The sequence below is a fragment of the Rattus rattus genome, chromosome 4, assembly GCF_011064425.1.
Source record: "Rattus rattus isolate New Zealand chromosome 4, Rrattus_CSIRO_v1, whole genome shotgun sequence".
Lineage (NCBI taxonomy): Eukaryota > Metazoa > Chordata > Mammalia > Rodentia > Muridae > Rattus > Rattus rattus.
Window position 1 is genome coordinate 84,826,337 of NC_046157.1, and position 22,337 is coordinate 84,848,673.

The 22,337-nt window shown below is 41.9% G+C and overlaps 1 protein-coding gene across 3 annotated transcripts in view; it reads right to left on the reverse strand.

Annotated features, from left to right (window-relative positions):
- Positions 1–22,337, reverse strand: part of Supt3h (SPT3 homolog, SAGA and STAGA complex component) — a 326,190-nt gene that overhangs the window by 60,143 nt on the left and 243,710 nt on the right. For all 3 annotated transcript variants that reach the window (XM_032900679.1, XM_032900680.1, XM_032900678.1), the window contains exons 7-11: positions 17,375–17,450; positions 13,923–14,035; positions 12,697–12,804; positions 9,551–9,721; positions 2,193–2,303 (exon numbers count right to left, since the gene is read on the reverse strand). In XM_032900679.1, the coding sequence (XP_032756570.1) occupies positions 2,193–2,303; positions 9,551–9,721; positions 12,697–12,804; positions 13,923–14,035; positions 17,375–17,450 (579 nt within the window). The remainder of the gene's footprint in view (positions 1–2,192; positions 2,304–9,550; positions 9,722–12,696; positions 12,805–13,922; positions 14,036–17,374; positions 17,451–22,337) is intronic.

A 22,337-nucleotide genomic window follows, 5' to 3' on the forward strand; every position in this document is an offset into this window, starting at 1 on the left:
GGGAAAGTCACTTTTTCCACTGGAGTATCACTGGGTATATCAGCCACACTCCCAGAAAGACCCCATGTCCAGGAATAGTTGGCCAACAGAAAACAGACTCTATGATTTTGGGGTGTGATTTTTTTTGTCCTACATTTTTTTGTTTTAATCTTAATATTTTTATTGTCTCCCCTCCCTTCTGAGAGAGGGGGGAGAGAGAAAGAGAGAGAGAGAGAGAGAGAGAGAGAGAGAGAGGAGGCAAAAGAATATGGTTAAAATATATTGTATGGAAAAAATTCAATAAAAATGAAAAAGGAATATACTTTAGTTCAGGTTCAGATCAAGCTCAGAGCAATTTTTATCTAACAAACACACAGCCAATGCTCCCTTTAACACTAATGATGCCATAATGGAAATGCTTAATTACAAAGCATCTGGAAAGCAGAACAAGTAACCCATGGCCTGGGGTGTCCACTCTCAGCCACTATCAGAGCAGGTGAGGAACTTCACAGACAGCAAAGACCCCACCACACCCTGGAGCTGCAAGTCTGCTCTCTCCCTACAGGTCTAAGGAATGGCCCAGACTTCAAGGCTCGACACGCCAACTCTATTCTGTCTGAGTCACAGGGTCGGGCAGACAGTTTCACGGTATAATTATAACACACAAGCCTCCCTTTTAAATGAAAACCTATCTCCTTAAACGGAGCCGATATGTGGTCTATGTAATCAGCACTACGGCCATCCTAGCACACATACTTCCTGTATCCAGAAGGCTCTGGAGATAGAGTAGCTCTGTTCTGTAAGGTCCACTCAGAATATCTGTAGGTATTTTAACTTGCTGCAGTAGTGACATTCTTGAAGCTGCAGCAGCCGGGTGGCCAGGCAGAGGTTAGTCTCCTTAACACTGTAGGCTGTGTCCTAAATCTCCATGCAGAGCCTGCGACAGTTTACCTCCACAGTCACCTGGCTCCAGGCTCAAGCACAGCTTGCAGAAGGAAAGACTGAAAATGGTTCATATAAAATCAGTGCTGCAGCTCTGAAAGCCAGAGAAATTGTCTACTGGGTATGATGACCATTTCCCGTGTATACTGCCTACATCTGTTTTAGCTTCTCCTGTTATCCACATAGAAAAACACGTTATCCCCCCGCGCTTGTATAGAACCAGGTAACTTTCTGTGGCGCTCGAGCATGAGAGAATAAAATTCCACACCTCAGCATGAGGACAACCTAAACAACTAAGTGCAAGCCCCTTCTGCTGCCTCAAATGCTGAGCAGGACCACAGCTCTCAGTGTTGGCCTCAAAAGGCTTTTCAGCACCCCCAACACCCTGCAAGTGCACGACAGAGCTCATCCTGTGATGGCTGCAAATATATTCTACCCTGTCGTTTCAGTACATGCAGGCACGGGCACACACACACCCAAGTGTGTGTGTGTGTGTGTGTGTGTGTGTGTGTGTGTGTGTATACATATATACATTACAGAGTTTTAGGATGGTATATTATTCAGCTTTATAAGAGAACAAAATCTCAATACCCTGTCATACAGATAAATCTTGCAAACACCATGCAAATTGAGCTGTTTTTCTGAGGGTCACAGGTCCATGATCAGACATAGATACAGACAAAGGCTATAGGGGAGCATTGACTTAGAACTCACATACAAGCTTACTCGTAAGGCTGCTCAAACGTCAAGTCTTTAGCTCTCCATTAAAAACAAGCCCGATTCTAAGCCTTCAAATTATTTAAAGATGTGAAAGGCTGTCTGCAGTTGAGCCCTGTTCAAAGCCAGCACAGAAATCATTTCTTCTTCTTCCAACTCAAAGTATGTTTAGGAAAAGGACATCTGATAGAAGTGGCTGTGCCAGTCCGACCGACTCTAAATACAAAACGCTTCTAGCAACGTTTGGATACATATAATTTGACAAAAAGTTTTGTAAACTTAAGCTTTGAAAAAATAGAAACTATAAGCTCCAACAAAAAGCTTAATATGTAATTGAAAGAAAATAATATTTTGTAGAAAAAAGTTGCCTTTCCAAAAAGAGACAAAAATGACTAACTTTTATTTCCCAAGAGAATTATGCTACTTTTATACAACAAAATTACAGCTGCCACAAATTGCTCTCAACAATTCCATCGCTTCTTCATTTGACCACTTGAAAATCAAGATTCTTTCAGATTATAAATATAACTTTTTATAACTCTGTTATTACGCACTGTGAATGGGGAGAGAGGGCCAATCTTGTGGCCGTAGCGTCGAATGGCCTCTCTGATGTGGCAGGGCTGGATGGCATCGCTGTGAGCCTCGACACCACAGGCCGCAGTGCTCTGGGACAGAAAAACACATAAATTGTTACTAAATCAAAAACACACAACAGAACTACAGTGTATAAAATATGAAAATAAACCTTTATAAAATGGACCATTTTCCCCTCAGGATGCACATCACTGTTACTATGTACTTCATCTAAAAGGAAAGTTCCATTAACAAATCAAAGATGGCCTTTCCATGACCCTGTCAGCAGACCCACCAAAGGCAGTTTTTATGCCTCCAATATTTCACCCAAGCTTGCACGTCAGGTAGGAAAGTGTAGCCACTTGTGTGCTGGCAAAAAGTGTCACGGGGGCTTGCTCCAAGACCCACCGGAAGCTCTTTTAAGAAAAAGCTTAAACGTTTATTATTATAAATGTTTCTTGGGAGATGCTTGGGCATATTTTTGAAATGACTTGAGTCATGAATTTAAAATGAAAAATGTAAACTAGCTACATATTTGTCATATTGGTGACTGTCACAGAAGACTATTTAATTTGATTCCCAATATTTAAGGTGTCCTTGTGATAAAGTAAAAATAAAACCTCCCTATTTTATCCCATCTATGAAAGGCATATTTGAAATTACAAAAAGACATAAGAGAAAGATTATGAACAATGAGATTAATACAAATTCAAGAAAAAAATATATATACACACACATGTACATACATATGCATACTTGTGTGTGTATATGTGTTTGTGTCTGTCTGTATATATGTATGTGTGATATAGTTTCAAACAATTAAAATGCTTTGTGAACTCTCAATGAATAAGAAGGCAGTGAACTCTCCTAGTCGGGCTGTAGAGCCCAGCTACCTTGAGTTCAGACCATAGCCTCTCTGTTACCAGCTCTGTCAGTATCCCTGGGTATTAGACATTTTTGTCATCTGTAAATTAAGATAGTAATTCTGAGCACTTTACAGAACGGCTGTGGAAATTAAATGAATTGAAATATAAGCTATGTAGAGTTATAGTGACATGCTAGAATGCTATTATTGGGATCAGATTATTTTTTAAGGATCAAAAATAGGATCACCAGGTACTTGACCCAGTTAGCACTGAAAGCTAACGGAGGCACCAGGCATCAGTCCACCAACCATACTAAAGTCTCCATGTTACTGTAAGTGTGTTCTAGTGTCCATTCATAGCCACCCAGTTAACTTTGTTTGTTTTCCTGACCTAAAACTACTGCAGTGTTTAGGATAATTTTTACCAGTTTAGCACCATAATTCCTCATAGGGAATATAATTCTGTGTGTAGACGCTCTGGGGATCACAGTTTCAGAATGTCTTACCAAAATGAAAAGACACAGCTTCTTTGACTCAGCAATTTTACCTTTAAAGAAATTTCCTAATGATGCATTTATATGAGTACAAAATCATATGTATAAATGCACACATGAAGAGGTAATCTATCGCTGTTTGGGTTGATAACACAAGCTTACCGGCAGGACTGGGCAAATGAAATAAGACACTGGCATTCAAGCAACAGGGCCGACCCCTTTATGGAGCTGTTCTGGGATCATTCTCACAGTGCAACTCCTAAGACAGGCTCTATGAAAACTGGCAAGATGCTGTGTTACAGCTTACTGACAAGACAGACGGCACAGTGCTGATCCATTTACCCATGGAGTCTCTGTGAGGGTTCAGTGAATATAAAACCTGGCTCTCCCACAGGGTAAGTGGCCAGCTAGAAGACAGGACACAGGGAGACTTACTTTTCATTATTATTCTTCCCTGAAATTTGAAAATACACTTCTAGTCTATGTACAAATTAGTAAAACAACGAAAGTTCCTGCCAAACAAGAACATCTGCTACTTCTCCAAGCTGAATGTAAAGAAGACTTAATTCATAAAACAAACCAGCTCTGGACTGTTTTGTAACAGAATTGAAACACGCCAATCAGAAGCCATGGAGAATCTCTCTCTACCTCCCCTGTGCTCACATCAACATGGACTAAGATTAGTTCTTAACCTCACTTTGTCAATGATATAAAAGACTACAGTATTTTTTGAGTGCTTTCTCAATTCTGTTTCATTTCCCTCTTGCAATATATACAGATCGAATGCAACCATTGGGCCCCAGATGAAGGAAAGGCTCGTCAGTGTCTGTCTTGCTTTGTGTCTCTCCCATCTGCCTGCATAGCTGATGCCTGTCAAGGAGGTGGCAGCACCATCTCCACTTGTGGGAATGTGTGTGATACTGAGCTGAACTTAGACTCCAGAGGGAGACCTTCCAGGTGGAACTCGAGGGAAAAACAGACATCAAGGTCAGCATCCTATGTGCTAAGTGAAGTCCTAAGCCCTTCCTAAGTACAATCCCCCTGTGGTGTTCCTCTAAATTCACCGTTTCCTTTTTGCAAATTGCATTTAGTTTTTATTTCTTAACTCGTGTTAAAGGCAAGAGTTCTGCTAAGTTCACCAAGAAATTTGGTTCTGTTTGTTCAAGGTTTTGCCCTGAGTCTCTTAAATGGCCATCAGATAGGACCTGGGGCCATTCAAGTTGCAGACTACAGGGCCTGAATCTGCCTGTCTGCTCCACACTTCTATGCTGCGATCTTATGGCCAACGGCTTAGGAGGTAATACAGTTATGAGGGTGGAACCCTCACTCCTACCCCATGTGAGGTTAGAGGGTCTGTGCACAAACACTATACGCACACATTCACTAGTCAATGCATTTGCCAGCACCTTTAATTGGATTCTCTAGCCTTTGGAATGTGAAAACACATTTCTCTTGTTTAAACCATAAGGCTTTTAGCATTTTGTTGTAGTAGCCTAAATGGACTATGCAGAACTTAGGTTAAAAATGACCTCTCCTTGCTAATTAAAAAAAAAGTTACTTATTTTGATTGTATGTGTATAGGTGTTTTGCTTGCATAGTCTGTGCCTCACAAGCATGCAGTTGGTGGCAGAAGCCAGAAGGGGGTGCAGATGCCCTGGAACTGGGTTAACAGAGGGCTGCTAGTGGCCACGTGCTGCTGAAGTTTGAACCTGGTCTCTGTAAGAATAACCACTGGGCCATCTCCACCCCTCTTGACTGCTATTTGTAAGTGTGGAGACAATATACACTGACTCATGCTATCCTTAAAAAAATGGGAGTCAACTTTACCCTTATAAAAATTGGAAGCCTACATTTTGTGCAAATGCCATTCTCAGCAGCTGCTAGCATTAAGGTGAATGAAGTTATCACGTGCACTTCTATTATCTTGGTTTGCTCATTGAGCTTCATTGAAAGAGACACTGGGAGCTTAAGGTTTATGTTCCTCACACTATTTTCCCATTTCAACATGGACCTTTTATTAATATCCAGCTTCTTACCAAGGTGCTTAGGGTCTGCTGACATTAAAGATTTATTCCATGTTTAGAAATTATAATCAGTAGTGTTTGTAGTATTTTCTAATCTTCAAAGTTGTTTAGGAAGAATAAGACTAAAGGTATACCAAGACTTGTGTATATGCCAAAACACACGAAGAGCATTAGGTTTATTTATCAGTTCATTTTTCCACTCTCATCGGCCCCATATGTTAGGTGTTGCCCATTTCCAAAAGAGAAATCAGCGTATGTTGACCATCACAGGGCACTGCTGCCTAGAGTGCATTAGCAGAGGTGTCTGTGGGCTCCACAGAGAGGCTTCACCTCCTTCAGGGCTATGGCAAAGCCACATGTCAGGTCTTCTTCCTCCTGGCTGCATCCATACACCATGTGTTTCTTCACCCAGGGACGGATGGCAAACAGTGGATGCTCAAGCGTTAGAGGGTCCTCCACATTCCTCCACCGACTACTGCACAAACCCCTTAGCAGACCATGGGAGATGGAAGTCACGGTCTACAGGAACTTGTCGGCCCTGGATCCCTAGAGGTGTGTGTGCCTGCGCCTGTTCTGATTCTAAGATGAAAACTGTACAAGGTAAAGAGGGCCCCGTGTTTCTTAATCTAACTCAGGGTCTCAGGGCCCGAGTCTCAGGCAACTGCTTCCTGTCCTCTCTCCATCTACACTGGTCCATTAGGTCTTATGCTACATGTGAAAACTCCCCTAACAGGAAGCATGGTGAGAGCGTAGGGTCCCTGTGCCCAGCCACCAACCATGCAGTCTGGATCGGGTGCTTCCCTGGGGCTGCTGAGCTCGTGGCCCTCTCAAGGCCTCATCCTGTTGAGGTCTGAGGCCAATGTGGGTGCACTTTGATGCAAAGTCATAGTACACATAGCATAATTTTCTCATCTCAGTTTTGGGGAGATGGTTATAGCTAGAATGATAACCCTATATAATTAGTCAAAGTTTATCTTGAATTACAGATATTGAAATTGGAATTTAATCAAGGCAAAGTTAGAAAGGAATCACTGAATTTGAAAATTCAAATATTTTAAACATCATCTTTTTTTTTTTTTTTTTTTAACTTTTCCAGTGTTTACCCCATTTAGTAAATAGGAGTAAAGACAAAGAGTATCCAAGGTTAGATAACCACGGAACCGGCTGAAGAGCCAATCTTTGGATTTCTCACACACAATGCTTAGAGTATACATCATCTGTAATTTACCCGCTGAACATGACAGTGACTTTTTTTAACATGAGACATATGCGAAAGATACACACATAGATGTGTTGCCTCTCTAACATTAATTACTATTTTTTGGTGAGCAAGCAACTTTCACATTTTACATTATTCAGGAATCTTTAACTGTAGCCAGTTTGCTGTCCAAACTGTCCCTTGAAAGTTATTTCTCTTATCTGGTAGTTCCACATCTCTGAGAGAATATATTATTTTTCCACATAAAGAATTGCACAATTATGCCACCATAACTGATGGTGAGACATTTTCAGTGAGAAACTGACAACACACACAAGCAGCTGACCATAGAAAGTTGTGTGTAGATATATAAAGAGAAATAATTAATGTTCTTAACATGAAAAATTATTACTTCTAATATGAATGATCTCCAATTTAGTAGAAATCAGATACAGAATAGAAAACCTAGACTGTGAAATACTCCAAATTTAATAGTTTTAATAAGATCAAGAAAGAAGTGTTTAAAAAAAATTCAAGTGAAAAAATTCCTAGAGTTTCTGAAATGATAAAGAACGGCTGTGCATACGTGTTCTGAGGTTAGCTGCAGCTCATTTGCACGTTCTTAGGAAAGCATGCAGAGACCCGAGTAGCAGAGACTACAGATGTTGATTTAGAATCTGAAACAGTGGGTGCCCAGACAGTGGAACGGCAAAATTCAAATATTGGAAGACAAACCGATCAACCTACAGTTAAAGATTCCTGAATAATGTAAAACGTGAAAGTTGCTTGCTCACCAAAAAATAGTAATTAATGTTAGAGAGGCAACCGATCAATAGTGAAATATGTTTCAGGCATAAAAGAACAGATACTTTCAGAAAAACGGAAACCAAACCATCACTTGGCAGGCGGCACGTAATCTGAGTTGAATGACACAGACACCACACAGCTGAGAACAGCACCTGGCGTTACGGCAACAGTAATCAAGATGGAGACACCGACAAAGACCTCACAGATAAATCAGTGAAACAGTTGGAAGCCCTGAAAAAAATCATCTAGATACGCAGCCACCTGACTCAGAACAAAGCCGCCATGGTTCTGAGTGACTAGAAATCCATGCATCAAAACAGAGTGTGTTGGGGCTGGAGAGGCTGCCTGGGGCTTAGGAGCACTGGATACTCTTCTAGAGGACCCAGGCTAGATTCCCAGCACCCATATGGCAGCTCACAAAGGTCTCTAACTACAGTTCCTGGGGACCCCTCACCCACCCTGGCCTTCAATGGCACTGCATGCATGTGATGTACAGACATACGTGCAGGGGAAACCCACATACACATAAAACAATTTTAAAAAGTCCTGCATATGCCCTCAGCTTATACAGAATATTATATAAGCTACTTGCACACGCTGACAGAACTATATGTCAACTCTAAAAACATAAAGCCTACAGAAGGAGAGGAGACTATCATCACGACCCCGGAGCTGGAGAAGGATGAACTGGACTTCAGCAGAAATTCACTGTGTCTTTATTAGAAGACAGTATAGAGGGCAGGCAGGCACGGCTGCACACACACAGCACTTGAGAGGCTCAGGCAGGGGGATCATGAGGTCAGTATGGGAGGCAAAGTGAAACTCTACCTTTAAAAAGGTACCACTGGGGGTTGGGGATTTAGCTCAGTGGTAGAGCGCTTGCCTAGCAAGTGCAAGGCCCTGGGTTCAGTCCCCAGCTCCGAAAAAAAGAAAAGAAAAGAAAAAAAAAAAGATACCATTAAGACAGTCAATGGTAAGCCACAAGCTGAGAAAATGCATGAAAAGCAGCAGCTAGCTATTACATAGGACACATACAGAACTCTTACAGTTGGTACAACCTTCTCCCTACGCACAAAGTTCCTCACCAGTGCACATGTATTAGAACAGTTATGGTAAAGTCACTGATAACAGCAGAGAGAGATGGGGATTGGGATTGGGGGTCGTGGGTGGGGGAGAGAGAAGAACTGTGGGATGGGTAAAGGAATGACTGGATGGATATAATAAATGTTGGCATAGTAATTATAGTAAAACGTCCACTGTATGTATAGAGTGTAGGTATGGTGTTCGCACTAGAATTTTCTCAATTTCTCTTTTTATATAGAAACGAAAAGTATCTTGTTTTATGCACAGTGTTGGAATGCAGTTCAAAATGGAGTCATGTGAGATTTCTGAGTGAGTGTAAGAAAACTCCAAGAAACCAAGACAAGAGTCTTGTGGCCTCAGTTCTTCACAAACTTGAAACTGTTCCTTGTTCATGCTTTTGTGCCCCTTCCAGGTGAAGAGGGCAGGGCTGAGTTTACCTCAGATGATTCATTACCACTGGCTATCATAATTTGTTTATATGCCTCAGAAATGCATGTTTTTGCCATGTGTGACTGATCTGCAATGGGCAGCTTGTCCCCGCGGTTGTGTACTTTACTCGCGAGTCCTCTCAGTATAAACTGCCTGATGTTCTGAACAAAGTTAGCTATCACATGAGACGTTGGTTTGTCTCATTAATCAGCTCCACTCTTCCAGGCCCCACACCTTTAGAGCGCTAACAGCGTGTAACAGTCCTTTCAGGTCTGACTGGATCCATGACTATGGGGATGTATAGTTGGCTGCTGCTTAAGTTTTGAGCTTTGAGAAAAAAAAAAGCATAGCACATTCTTTATATCTCTAAAAAAATATTTCTGAGCCTCTCCACTCTCTATTAAAAAATAAGTAAAGACACAGATAGAAAGGCACTGACCTTTTTCCTCTTCCTCTGCTTGGTTTTGGCAGAGTCTTGTCCTGTGCTCCCGTTCCCCAGGGAGCCAGACGCAGCTCTACCTGCATGCTGGGACCCAGAAGAGGGAGCTGTTGGTGTAGGAGGAGGTGTGTTCTCAGGAGAGTCTGGGCTGGACTTCAAACAGGAGGACCCCTGCACAAAGACACAGGGCTTTGAGATGAACTGACCAGACCTCTTAGCAACAGGAGACTGCCGTTTGTGTTTAATTCTATTTATAGCTTAAATATTTATTCTTATCTATTCCATAGAAATGGATGTCTTTCCTCTAAAGTTCTAGTCATAATATTTTTTAATCTAATTATTCAGACAAAAATAAAAATTCTTCAACCATTGCTTCTGAGAATTCTGTTAACTCCGTTGGATACCTGAATTTCTACACGGACTTTTCCTGAAGAGTCATTTTCCTTAATAGTCTCATATACACATTCCTCATTCCACTAATGACACTAACCACAGCTCTCCACGGACTAACCATTCTCTATAGTGCAGTGAAAGACTTTGCAGACCCTTTGACCAATTCAGGTACCAGTCTCAACAGTATTTCCATGATCAGACTGTACAGACACACCATCAAACAAGAAGGGATAAAGCTAATTTTGGTTGAGTATCTTTTGTCCAAAACGCTTGGGATCAGTTTTGTTTCAGATCTTCAATTTTTGAGAATGTATTTTGGAGTATCTGTATAACTCCCAGAGATCATGTCTACACGTGTGTAAATCATATGTGAAAAAAGATCTAGAACATATGAGCCTCACCACTGCTCTCACATTACATTTGCTAGTCTAGTGCTAGAAGCTGAGCTTAGCCAGTTCAGTCCCATAGGCAGTTAGTGTTTAAGGATGAGCCTCTTTAGGGAAGATGAACCCAGACGACCTGGTGACATAGTACATTGGCACTGATGTGGGATTTCCCAAAACCATCTCTTTGAGCATATCACCCTGTGGCCAAGACCTGAGCTAGTCTTTGATAATTCTAAGTCGTCTATACAATCCGGGTTTATAGTTCTTTTTAAATAGAGCTTCCTGTTAGCTCTCGCTAATGTTTCACCAGACCCACTTCTATCCCTCATTCAACTGTTCTTTTGCTGCCTCTGAGGCCCAGAACGTTCTTTCTCCTTCTCCCTCACCAGTTCTCAGACCTTCAGCACTTTGATTCTGACCAGAGCATTCACATGCACACAACACAGAGGGTTATTTTGATTCTCTCCACTGCTCATTTGGAAGCCAGCATACACTAACATGACTTCTGTGCTTGTTCACATACTTGCTTGTTTGTTTTACAAATCATGTGATCTCCCTGGACTCAGCGCCTATCATTCTCCAGATGCCCTGCTGGCCTGTATTTGGCACAATCCTTCCTGTTGGCTGCTGATTTGCAATGCTGATGAGTGAGAATTCTGCCTTAACAGGGCATTATCTCTGTGTTTATCAGGTAATAAAGGGCAGGAAGGAAGACAGTCTCTATGAATGTCTACTTTGACTACCAGTCACAGGGGAGAGGGGGTGGATGCCAGGCCAGGAAAAAGCTTGAGGCTGACACTGACAGTCTGTTAGGATGTTCTCTGAGACTCATGCTCCAGCCCCCCAGAGAGTCCAGGAAACCCAGTGCACATAGGACGTTTTTTTTCAACTGCTCTGTAGCTGGGAAGAGCGCCTGTGGTTGTTGAGCAGTTGCCCAGGGCGGCTCGGCCACCCTGGAGAACCAAGCAAGAGGGATGGGGATGTTGGGGGTGTTTTCTGAGACTTGCAAGCAATCACTTGAATGTTAAGGGAAAACTAGGTTGTTATGTTCACAGTAAATTTCCTCAATTAGAAATGTTACAACAAATTTGTCTGATGTTAATGGAAAGCACACTATACACATACTCATAAAGCATCAAAGACATTGCAAAGGGCGCTCTTTGACATCATAATTGGGGTTTGAAACATAAAGAAAATAAAGAGTGTTTAATCAACTAAGTAAGCTTTAGGAACTTTTCAAAGCATGGTGACTGATAATGATGTATGACCTTTTTAATGGGTATAAACACTTCAATTCCTACTTGGATTTCAAGCCAATATGATCCTCCAAGGGCTATGAAAGGAAGTTGGGTTGACTTCTGGCTTGTTAATAAGATGCTATATGGGCACATGTCATAGTACAGTCCTACACATTGTAGCAAAGAAGTCATAACTCGGGATCCACGGCGAGTCCTTAGACTGATAGAATGGTTCTAAAACACACAAAGTTACACTAAAAAATTGAATAAAAATAAAAGCATGCCCGGAAAGGGATTTACAGATTTGTCAGAAACCTGAAAAGGTCCTTGCCGTAAAACACACCCCAAGTACATCTTAGATGCTATTTGAGCCAACATCCTCACCCATGGACAGCAACAGGAAGTAGATGTGGACCAGTAAGTGGGCTTCGCCGTGCTCAAGGTCTACATTCCAGCCAGCTTGTTCTGAACTCACTCTGCACATGCAGATGTGAGTCTAAGCCATCTTCTTTCTCCCTACGGTCACTATCACGAATGATAGGAAAGTGCTGACTTTGTTATTAAGAAACTCCAATATTGGCAAATGTATCCAACAGGTTCTGTTTCATTTCTGGTTGTCAGGCGCATGGTGTTAGTAGAGAATATTTTAGAAACTGAGAGTGGTGCACGGTTATGCAAACGGTCACAGCTGGTGAGATTTTCCAGTCCCTACAGAAAGAGTCCTAGCAGTACAAACAGATCTGACAAGGAGTCAGTCTTCAGACTGAAGATATATGGAGCTGTGGTAATCTAAATTGTTGAAATAAACTGGCAAATGAAATGGAAAGTCATGTAAGTATATAGACAAGTTCTTCATTTCACACGTCTCAAAGTAAGACATGCTCTGCACCCATATATTTGTCACTTAAAGGTTAGGAAAGACAATGGGGCCAAAGGGTGAAAAAGGTCATTACATCAAGAGCATCCTCCAGGCTTGGCACAGCGAATACTCGATAATTACTTGTGTAAATGGTCAATGAATTAGGAGTCGCCAAGTTAAAACTATGCAATCCTACACAATCTTTTCAAAGCGCTAATGTAAACGTAACAAAAGCACAGAGGTGCTCGCATCAGATTTTCTGATACTCACCTCAGCAGAATTGTGGTACTGAATGAAGGTTGCAGAAATGGCATGGCTGAAGGGATCCCCTGCCTTAGATACCATATCTTGCCTCACAAGAAGAGCCAGATCCACCAACTGAAGAGCAAAGTAACAGATAAAGTCACACGGTGGAGATAACCGTCAGTGTCGGAGAAGAGGCACTCAGTAGCTAACATGCTCAGAATGGTACTGATGCTGATGCTGTCTCCCATCCACTGAGCATGAGCACAGCCTCTCACTGACTAGTAACGGAACCAACTCACAATCTCAAATCAAATGTTTGAAAAACAAAACAAAAACAAAAACAGAAGACATGTGTGGGCTTCTAAGGGAGCAGTTTTCAAACTTCATTTTGTTATCAATACTAGTAATTTAAATACAGATTTCTGGGCTGTGAGCACTGAGAGTCTAGGCTATTCTAGGAGTCTCCATTCTCAAAAGGGGCTAACAGGCTGATCCTGTGGCCCGGACCACCCTCAGAGTGAACTACACCTGGGGTGCCAAGATGCTATCTGCACATCTCAGGTGCTCAGAGGCTTCACAGACTTGTTTCAAAGCTCAGAAATAAGCTGCTGAAGGAGTCCAGTGAGGATGTGAAAGTTCAACATGAATTCCGTAACAGTTAGGATACAGTTGAAGGGACAGATGTTTTAAATACATTTGTATTAATTCACTGAGAATTTCACACATGCAAACAATGGATTTAGTTCCTGTTCACTCCCAACTCTTCTAACTCCTCCCAGACAGATCTCGTCCCCTCTCCCCCTCCCCATTTGTTTTAATAACCCCAGTCTCCTGGGCGTGGGGCCACCCACTGGAGCATGCTTAACCTATTGGGATCACAACCTTAAAGAAAACCGATTCTCCCTTCTTTAGAAGTTGTCAATTGTCAATAACTCTTCAGGGCTGGGTGGGGCATGTTAGCCCCTCCACACCTCAAGTTGGAATGTAAACCAGATTAAGTCTGTGCAGGTCTAGACAAAAGAGTCTTTAAATAATAATGCAAAATTACAAAAACAAATTAAAAGCTTATAGCCCCGAGAGCAGTGATGTAAAGGAGCATAATTGGGTTAAATTCTAGAATTTATGTGTCTCAGAAGAAAACTTATATGGGGTTCTCATTCCAGCTGGAGTAGCAGGTGGAATCAAAAAGCTGTCCATGGTCACGGGGTAGAACTCGGCAGGAGCGCTGCACTGACAGCTGAGGCTCATACCTGGGCCACTGTCTCATACGCCAGATACGCCAGGATCTCCATAGCTATAACATTGGGCTTTATCTCCATGCTGCTGCAGTCCAGCCAGTCTCGAAATTTGGACGCTTTTTTGGCTATTAATTCAAAAGAGAATGGAAAGTTTTAATTTTTAATATGTTTTAGCCTTCACATGACTGTCAGAAATTGGAAATATTTTTCCTGAAAACTGCATAGAAGAAATAACACCCATAGAAGTAATGGTTAGAAAGATTTTAAACATCTAAATTTTTTAGTCCCAAGAAATCCAAGTTGGAACCCTTGGTTATGAAGCAATACAATGAATGGTTGCTTTCCACAGGTCCCTGACACTTGGATCTTTTCTCTCTGGTGGACGGCATGGTAGGTACCTCGCACCCTCTCTCTCACTTTGCTCTCTCCCTATGGTGGACGGCAGGTTTGCACCAGACCTTTTCACAGTGCATTCTTACAGTGCTTCAGAATATGTTACCATTGGCCAGAGTTTTAGTTGCCATCAGAGAAAAGCTGCTTTCTCCACATAACTTTTTCTTGTTGAAATAAAATTCTGGAAGGAAAAGTTGTGATGAAGGAAGACAGAGAAAGAAACTATATTCCCAATCCTTTTCAAAATGTTACTACTACTAAAATAGGCTCGAAATTGTGAACTGAGAACTTAACAAAGCATGGCTAGCCTGAGATAACCCATACTTACGCCTTTGCTGGCTATGGAGACATCCGGATTCTTAGGCCTGACTCTGCAAACCAAGCTTACTGCCCTTCCGGCCCCGGACTGCGCTGCTCTTCAGTCTGCTCCCCACCCCTCCTCTTCCTTCACACCAATCCGGAACACCCATGGAAAAGGCACACTTCTCACATCGTTTATGGAAATGGCCACAAGTATTTCATGTGTGCACAGATTTCTCAGACCATGGTATAAGTTCTTTGTTAGCAGAGAATGTGCCTCAAATCCGTGGGCACCTAATCGGACCATGCACATATGGAACTAGGCAGGACACGGTCCTTTCATGAAATGCCTGCAACTGCCCCAAAGTTAAGCAGAGTCTGACTGGACTTGCTTAGACATTACTAATCTAACTAGTAACTTAGAGGGAAAGGGACAGATAGTATACATTTTATTAGATCTGTAAGGGAATCTTAAAAACAAAACCTTGATTATCCTGGGATGAATGTGGCCTTACTGGTCTGTGAAAGTCTCAACAATTCAGAGCATGGTGTTTGATTCTAGTCAGAATTCTCATGTATTCCACATACAGGAGAGTTTTCTTCTAAATAAATCACAGAGGACATGAAGCCCTGTTTTAATCCTCATGTCCTAAGCTGTCAAATGTGGCAGAATTATGATCATCCCTCTTAAAGCTATTTCTCTACAGTACCAGTGTTCAGAGGCTCTGACACACAGCATTCCATGCAGCCAGCTGCATGGCTCACAAGCGCTTGTCCAGCATCTGCGGAACACTTCTCAAGTTCAGGTTGAGAGGCAGCAGTTTGGCAAGGTCAATAAAATGGACCTTGCTCCTCCATTGCCTCTGACACAGCACTAGGAACACAGAGGCACACGGTGACTACTTAAGCTACCTGCTTTTCAGGTAAGAGAAGGATCATTATTAGTTTTCAGCCCTGCCCTATGAGGGAGAGAATTAGCAATGTCTTTGCAAGAGTGGGAGTGCTCGGACTGTAGAGATCTAAGTGGCCATTGCTTTCCCAGGAAATAAAATTCCCGCTGTTACCAGACTCACCATATCTAGGGCACATTAACAAATGACTAAAGAAGTACATTTTTAGTGAAACGCTAGCGTCCATTCTTTGCATTTTTTAACAGCTGTCTGTCTGGTGGGGTATGGGTGTGTGTGTAATGTGCCTCAGTGTGCCTGGAGGTCACGCAGTGTGCACAGCACCACTGAGTGTGGGGCCTGCTATGAACAGGACTTGAGAAGGCAGCTCACAGCCCCTGTGCCCTGGGATTGAGACACAGGAAGAGCCGCACATTCCACCTGCACACGGATGCTCTCTGTTGTAGGACACAGGTCCTCCCCCAGGTTCACATGAGGCCTCCGTGGATACTGCAAGAGCAAATATTCTTAACGGACACAATCTTTTCCCCCACAGAAAAGAAAATTATGCATAATATGCTGCTTATTCTGTATTTTATCAGAAGGAGAAACGATTATGTTCCACCTACTTGCGGTTTTTTTTTATGTGTGTGATTAACACAACAGAAAAATAACAAAACCCAGTTTTCAAACGAAAGACGTATGACAAGACCAAGACCATCAGTGTCAGTGTGCAACAGGGCTTCCATTTTTTTCTTGTGAATTCAGTTTAAAATATGATTTAAAAAATAGTTCAACTGCACTAAATGCTACTTTATGAGCTGGAGATTTATGCTTATAAAATACTTGAATGCCGTATTTAAACTCCAAAATTACCATACAAAACCCTCTCATTTGCTGAAATTGCCGTGATCTGAAGTGTCATTTACTTAATGCTTCACAGATGTCTCATGCCAAGTTGTTAGTCAGATTGGAAAATATATTTTGTTAGAAAAAAAATCTTCCAAAACATGTTTTCTTATATTTTTCTGATGCTGGCATGGGGCAGTGAGACTTGAACTGTGTCATTTATCTGCACTTCATGATCTAAAAGGCTGTTCTAATTTTCTTTTTCCAAGTCAAATACATGGTTATCGTGACCACACAGTTGCTTTTCATTTAAAGACATCATTGTTTCTATAACTTCTCAGAGCAGGGTCATGTGTGACTGTGTCACAGTTTTAAATGGACTCTTCATTGGGCTTTCTCTTTGACCTTTCCCCCAAGAGCTCTAGTCATCGCAGGGCTGATGCAGTCTGACCCACGGTTAGGGTCTCAAGCGCTTTTCCCCAGCTGCTGTTCAGTGACAGGAAGACCCTGGTTTCACTGTGAGGTCACTCCCTTGGCAAAAGCACTGACTCACGGCTCTGGCTAGCACTTAGCACATGCTGCAGTAGGAGGCTAACGACAAAGAGAAGCACATGACTGAGATGTCACTGTGTGGTAACGTGAGTGTGCATAAAAGGGAGTGTGGGGCTGATAATTAATATTGGGGGCTTTTAAATGTCATGGCTATTAAAGGTCACTATGGGTCAAGTGCAGTCAGCAATACTGTATTTCAGTGAGCATGACTAAGAAATGGGAAACTGGAGTAAGAACAGTAAGAACCAGTTAGTGTTCTGACTACAGAGGCCATAAGAATAGTCCCACGCTGTCTCTGTGTGCAGAGGCTTTAGCTCTCTGACCACTATCACCTGTATAACAAGGTCTTCAGGCCTCCCCCGTGCAGACGCTATTTCTGTAATGACTGTAAGGATGCATGCACTGACCGCACCAGCTCCTAAGAAACAGAGAGCATGTCACGGTCTAGCACACATGCGTTCAAGAAATTAGATGTCTACTCACAGAAACTTAACTGTCGGCTTTCACAGAACTCTGCATACTGAGCCGAATCCATAGTTCGAGTCTGTCTTTCTGCTCTCTAATGGACAGAAAAAAAAAAAAAGAAATAAAAATATAAAAAAACCCCAAGTTTTAAAGAAATAGACTCTTAACATACATTTCCAGCATAGATATTTAGACTTTTTGTACCATTTTCTAGACCTTGATCTAAGAAAGCAGTCAAGAATGGTGGCAGACATGAAATATATTACGTAATCGTGACAAACAGAGCAGACAGTGTACAGAGGACCTGAACTTGGTTCCCAGTGCTCACATCTGGTGAATCATAACCAACTGTAATTCCAGCTTCAAGGGATCTGAGGCCCCCTTCTGGCCTCCGTTGGCTCCGTGTTCATGTGCACACACATATAATTGAAAAGAAAATACAAATATTACAAAGTAAAAGCTGGCGGTTATGAAGTTTATTTCTTTTGGAAATAAAACTTACAATACTTTCTTCTCTGTTGTTATTAAAGTTAAAACTCAAGGCCTTGCTTCCTTAGCTGACACACATCTGATGCTTTCTACTTATCCTTAGAAACAAAAGCAAGTACTGCAGGGAGGAGGAGGCAGACATCAGAACCATTGTCAGCTATCACCATCTACCTGCTTTACAGCTGTGTGTGGCGACATGAAATCAGGAGTCCATGCCTGAGATCCATACATCCATCCCCTCAGAACGTAGTGCCAGAGTTAACAGCCAGTCTTCTCGATTACAAAGAAAATAGGAGGAAAGGTAAACACAGCACAGCTCCTTTAATCTGCATCCGCAGATGATTCACAGCTTAGGCTAGCTGCACTCGTGGCTTTCTTGATCCAGTCCAGCAGATGTTTGCTCCTACACTGTCTCACAGAGGTAGCATAATTATACTTCACCCATGGTTTGGTGACCGCTTCCGCTTCCTTGGTAAGAGAAGCAGTTTGAGATGAGACAGCCTAGTACTTCTTGGAAGGGGATTCTGACCAAAAAATTATAATACACACACACACACACACACACACACACACACATCCACACACGCACACACACATATATATCCCTGAGACTTTAATTTTTTCTTCAGTGGAAGGACTTTCTGTAAATGTTCTTTCTCACAGCTGTGAATGCCCTCAACATAGTGTTTTTTTTTCATCTTTATTAACTTGGGTATTTTTCTTATTTACATTTCAATTGTTATTCCCTTTCCCGGTTTCTGGGCCAACATCCCCCTAATCCTCCCCCCTCCCCTTCGATATCCGTGTTCCCCTCCCCATCCTTCCCCCATTACCGCCCTCCCTCCAACAATCACGTTCACTGGGGGTTCAGTCTTGGCAGGACCAAGGGCTTCTCCTTCCACTGGTGCTCTTACTAGGCTATTCATTGCTACCTATGAGGTTGGAGCCCAGGGTCAGTCCATGTATAGTCTTTGGGTAGTGGCTTAGTCCCTGGAAGCTCTAGTTGGATGGCATTGTTGTTCATATGGGGTCTCAAGCCCCTTCAAGCTCTTTCAGTCCTTTCTGAACGGGGGTCCCGTTCTCAGTTCAGTGGTTTAATGATGGCATTCGCCTATGTATTTGCTGTATTCTGGCTGTGTCTCTCAGGAGAGATCTACATCCGGTTCCTGTCGGCCTGCATTTCTTTGCTTCATCCATTTTATCTAGTTTGGTGGCTGTATATGTATGGGTCACATGTGGGGCAGGCTCTGAATGGGTGTTCCTTCTGCCTCTGTTCTAAACTTTGCCTCCCTATTCTCTCCCAAGGGTATTCTTGTTCCCCTTTTAAAGAAGGAGTGAAGCATTCACATTTTGATCATCCGTCTTGAGTTTCCTGTGTTCTGTGCATCTAGGGTAATTCAAGCATTTGTGCTAATATCCACTTATCAATGAGTGCATACCATGTGTGTTTTTCTGTGATTGGGATACCTCACTCAGGATGATATTTTCCAGTTCCCTCCATTTGCCTATGAATTTCATAAAGTCATTGTTTTCGATAGCTGAGTAATATTCCATAGTATTTTCTGTATCCATTCCTCTGTTGAAGGGCATCTGGGTTCTTTCCAGCTTCTGGCTATTATAAATAAGGCTGCTATGAACATAGTGGAGCATGTGTCTTTGTTATATGTTGGGGCATTTTTGGGTATATGCCCAAGAGGGGGTATAGCTGGGTCCTCAGGTAGTTCAATGTCCAATTTTCTGAGGAACCTCCAGACTGATTTCCAGAATGGTTGTACCAGTCTGCAATTCCACCAACAATGGAGGAGTGTTCCTCTTTCTCCACATCCTCACCAGCATTTGCTGTCACCTGAGTTTTTGATCTTAGCCATTCTCACTGGTGTGAGGTGAAATCTCAGGGTTGTTTTGATTTGCATTTCCCTTATGACTAAAGATGTTGAACATTTCTTTAGGTATTTCTCAGCCATTCGGCATTCCTCAGCTGTGAATTCTTTGTTTAGCTCTGAAGTTCCATTTTTTAATAGGGTTATTTGTCTCCCTGCAGTCTAAGATCGTGAGTTCTTTGTATATTTTGGATATAAGCCCTCTATCAGTTGTAGGATTGGTAAAGATGTTTTCCCAATCTGTTGGTTGTCGTTTTGTCCTAACAACAGTGTCCTTGCCTTACAGAAGCTTTGCAGTTTTATGAGATCCCATTTGTTGAGTCTTTATGTTAGAGCATAAGCCAGTGGTGTTTTGTTCAGGAAATTTTCTCCAGTGCCCATGTGTTCCAGATGCTTCCCCACTTTTTCTTCTATTAGTTTGAGTGTATCTGGTTTGATGTGGGGGTCCTTGATCCACTTGGACTTAAGCTTTGTACAGGGTGATAAGCATGGATCGATCTACATTCTTCTACATGCTGACCTCCAGTTGAACCAGCACCATTTGTTGAAAATGCTATCTTTTTTCCATTGGATGGTTTTGGCTCTTTTGTCAAAAATCAAGTGACCATAGGTGTGTGGGTTCATTACTGGGTCTTCAATTCTATTCCACTGGTCTATCTGTCTGTCTCTGTACCAATACCATGCAGTTTTTATCACTATTGCTCTGTAATACTGCTTGAGTTCAGGGATAGTGATTCCCCTGGAAGTCCTTTTATTGTTGAGGATAGTTTTAGCTATCCTGGGTTTTTTGTTATTCCAGATGAATTTGCAAATTGTTCTGTCTAACTCTCTGAAGAATTGGATTGGTATTTTGATGGGGATTGCATAGAATCTGTAGATCGCTTTTGGTAAAATGGCCATTTTTACTATATTAATCCTGCCAATCCATGAGCATGGGAGATCATCTTCTGAGGTCTTCTTCAATTTCTTTCTTCAGAGGTTGAAGTTCTTATCATACAGATCTTTCACTTGCTTGGTTAAAGTCACACTGAGGTATTTTATATTATTTGGGACTGTTATGAAGGGTGTCTTTTCCCTAATATCCTTCTCAGCTTATTTCTCTTTTGTGTAGAGGAAGGCTATTGATTTATTTGAGTTAATTTTATACCCAGCCACTTTGCTGAAGGTGTTTATCAGGTTTAGTAGTTCTCTGGTGGAACTCTTGGGATCACTTAAATATACTATCATATCATCTGCAAATAGTGATATTTTGACCTCTTCTTTTCCAATCTGTATCCCTTTGATCTCCTTTTGTTGTCTGATTGCTCTGGCTAGAACTTCAAGAACTATATTGAATAAGTAGGGAGAGAGTGGGCAGCCTTGTCTAGTCCCTGATTTTAGTGGGATTGCTTCAGGTTTCTCTCCATTTAGTTTAATGTTAGCTACTGGTTTGCTGTATATGGCTTTTACTATGTTTAGGTATGGGCCTTGAGTTCCTATTCTTTCCAGGACTTTTATCATGAAGGGGTGTTGAATTTTGTCAAATGCTTTCTCAGCATCTAATGAAATGATCATGTGGTTTTTATCTTTCAGTTTGTTTATATAATGGATTACATTGATGGTTTTCCATATATTAAACCATCCCTGCATGCCTGGGATGAAGCCTACTTGATCATGGTGGATGATTAGTTTTGATGAGCTCTTGGATTCGGTTTGCCAGAATTTTATTGAGTATTTTTGGGTCGATATTCATAACAACATAGTGTTTTTAATGGCCACATCATTTTTTCTTTCTTGTCTGACATGAGTTGAATGGTCAGTTTGTCACCTGATGTGCTTCTCATTGTAGAAAAAACGGATCAGGTGGGGCGAGGAAAAAGGGAGCACCTATTAGTAGGGTTCCTTAAGAACACTGTTCTTCTTGACTTCTCCTCTCTTCTACCTTCTGACCCCTCCTCTCCTTTCTTCCTTTCTCTCCAACAATATATCCTCACAAACATGTGATCACAAATCTAGACTTTTCTTGATCATTTGCTTGCTTGGTTAAAGTGTCATTTCTGAGTATGCACCAGCAAGTATTTAACATAGGTAATACACACACACACACACACACACACACACACACACACACACACACGATTTAGTTTCTCATATCTACTTATTTATTTCCACGTAGTGTGTGAATGGGCTGTGTGCTGGCACATACATGTCTGTAGTCATCAGCCAACACTTTTGGGTGCTGGTCTCAGGTATCTTCCACCTTTAGTTTGGGAGAGTCATCCTCTGGAACGTCCCTTCACAGTTCCCGCTGGCTGACCAGGCACTTACAAGGATTTGCCAGTTGCTACCTTCCATCCTGCCCTTGCTGGGATTACTGGCACACTCAACCAGGTCCAGTCTTTCTCTGGGTACTGGGATTTTAATGCAGGTCCTCACACTTGCATGGCAGTAACTTGCCAAATGAGCCATCTCCCTAGCCACTGGCCTCTTGTTTTACTGTGATATGACTCAATCAATAACTGTTTGCTGATGGAAAATAAAATGCAAACATGTATTTATGCTTATTTAAAACTCCTCATACTGATAACACCATACCATTCATATGTATTTATGTAAGCATGTGTATGTGTGCC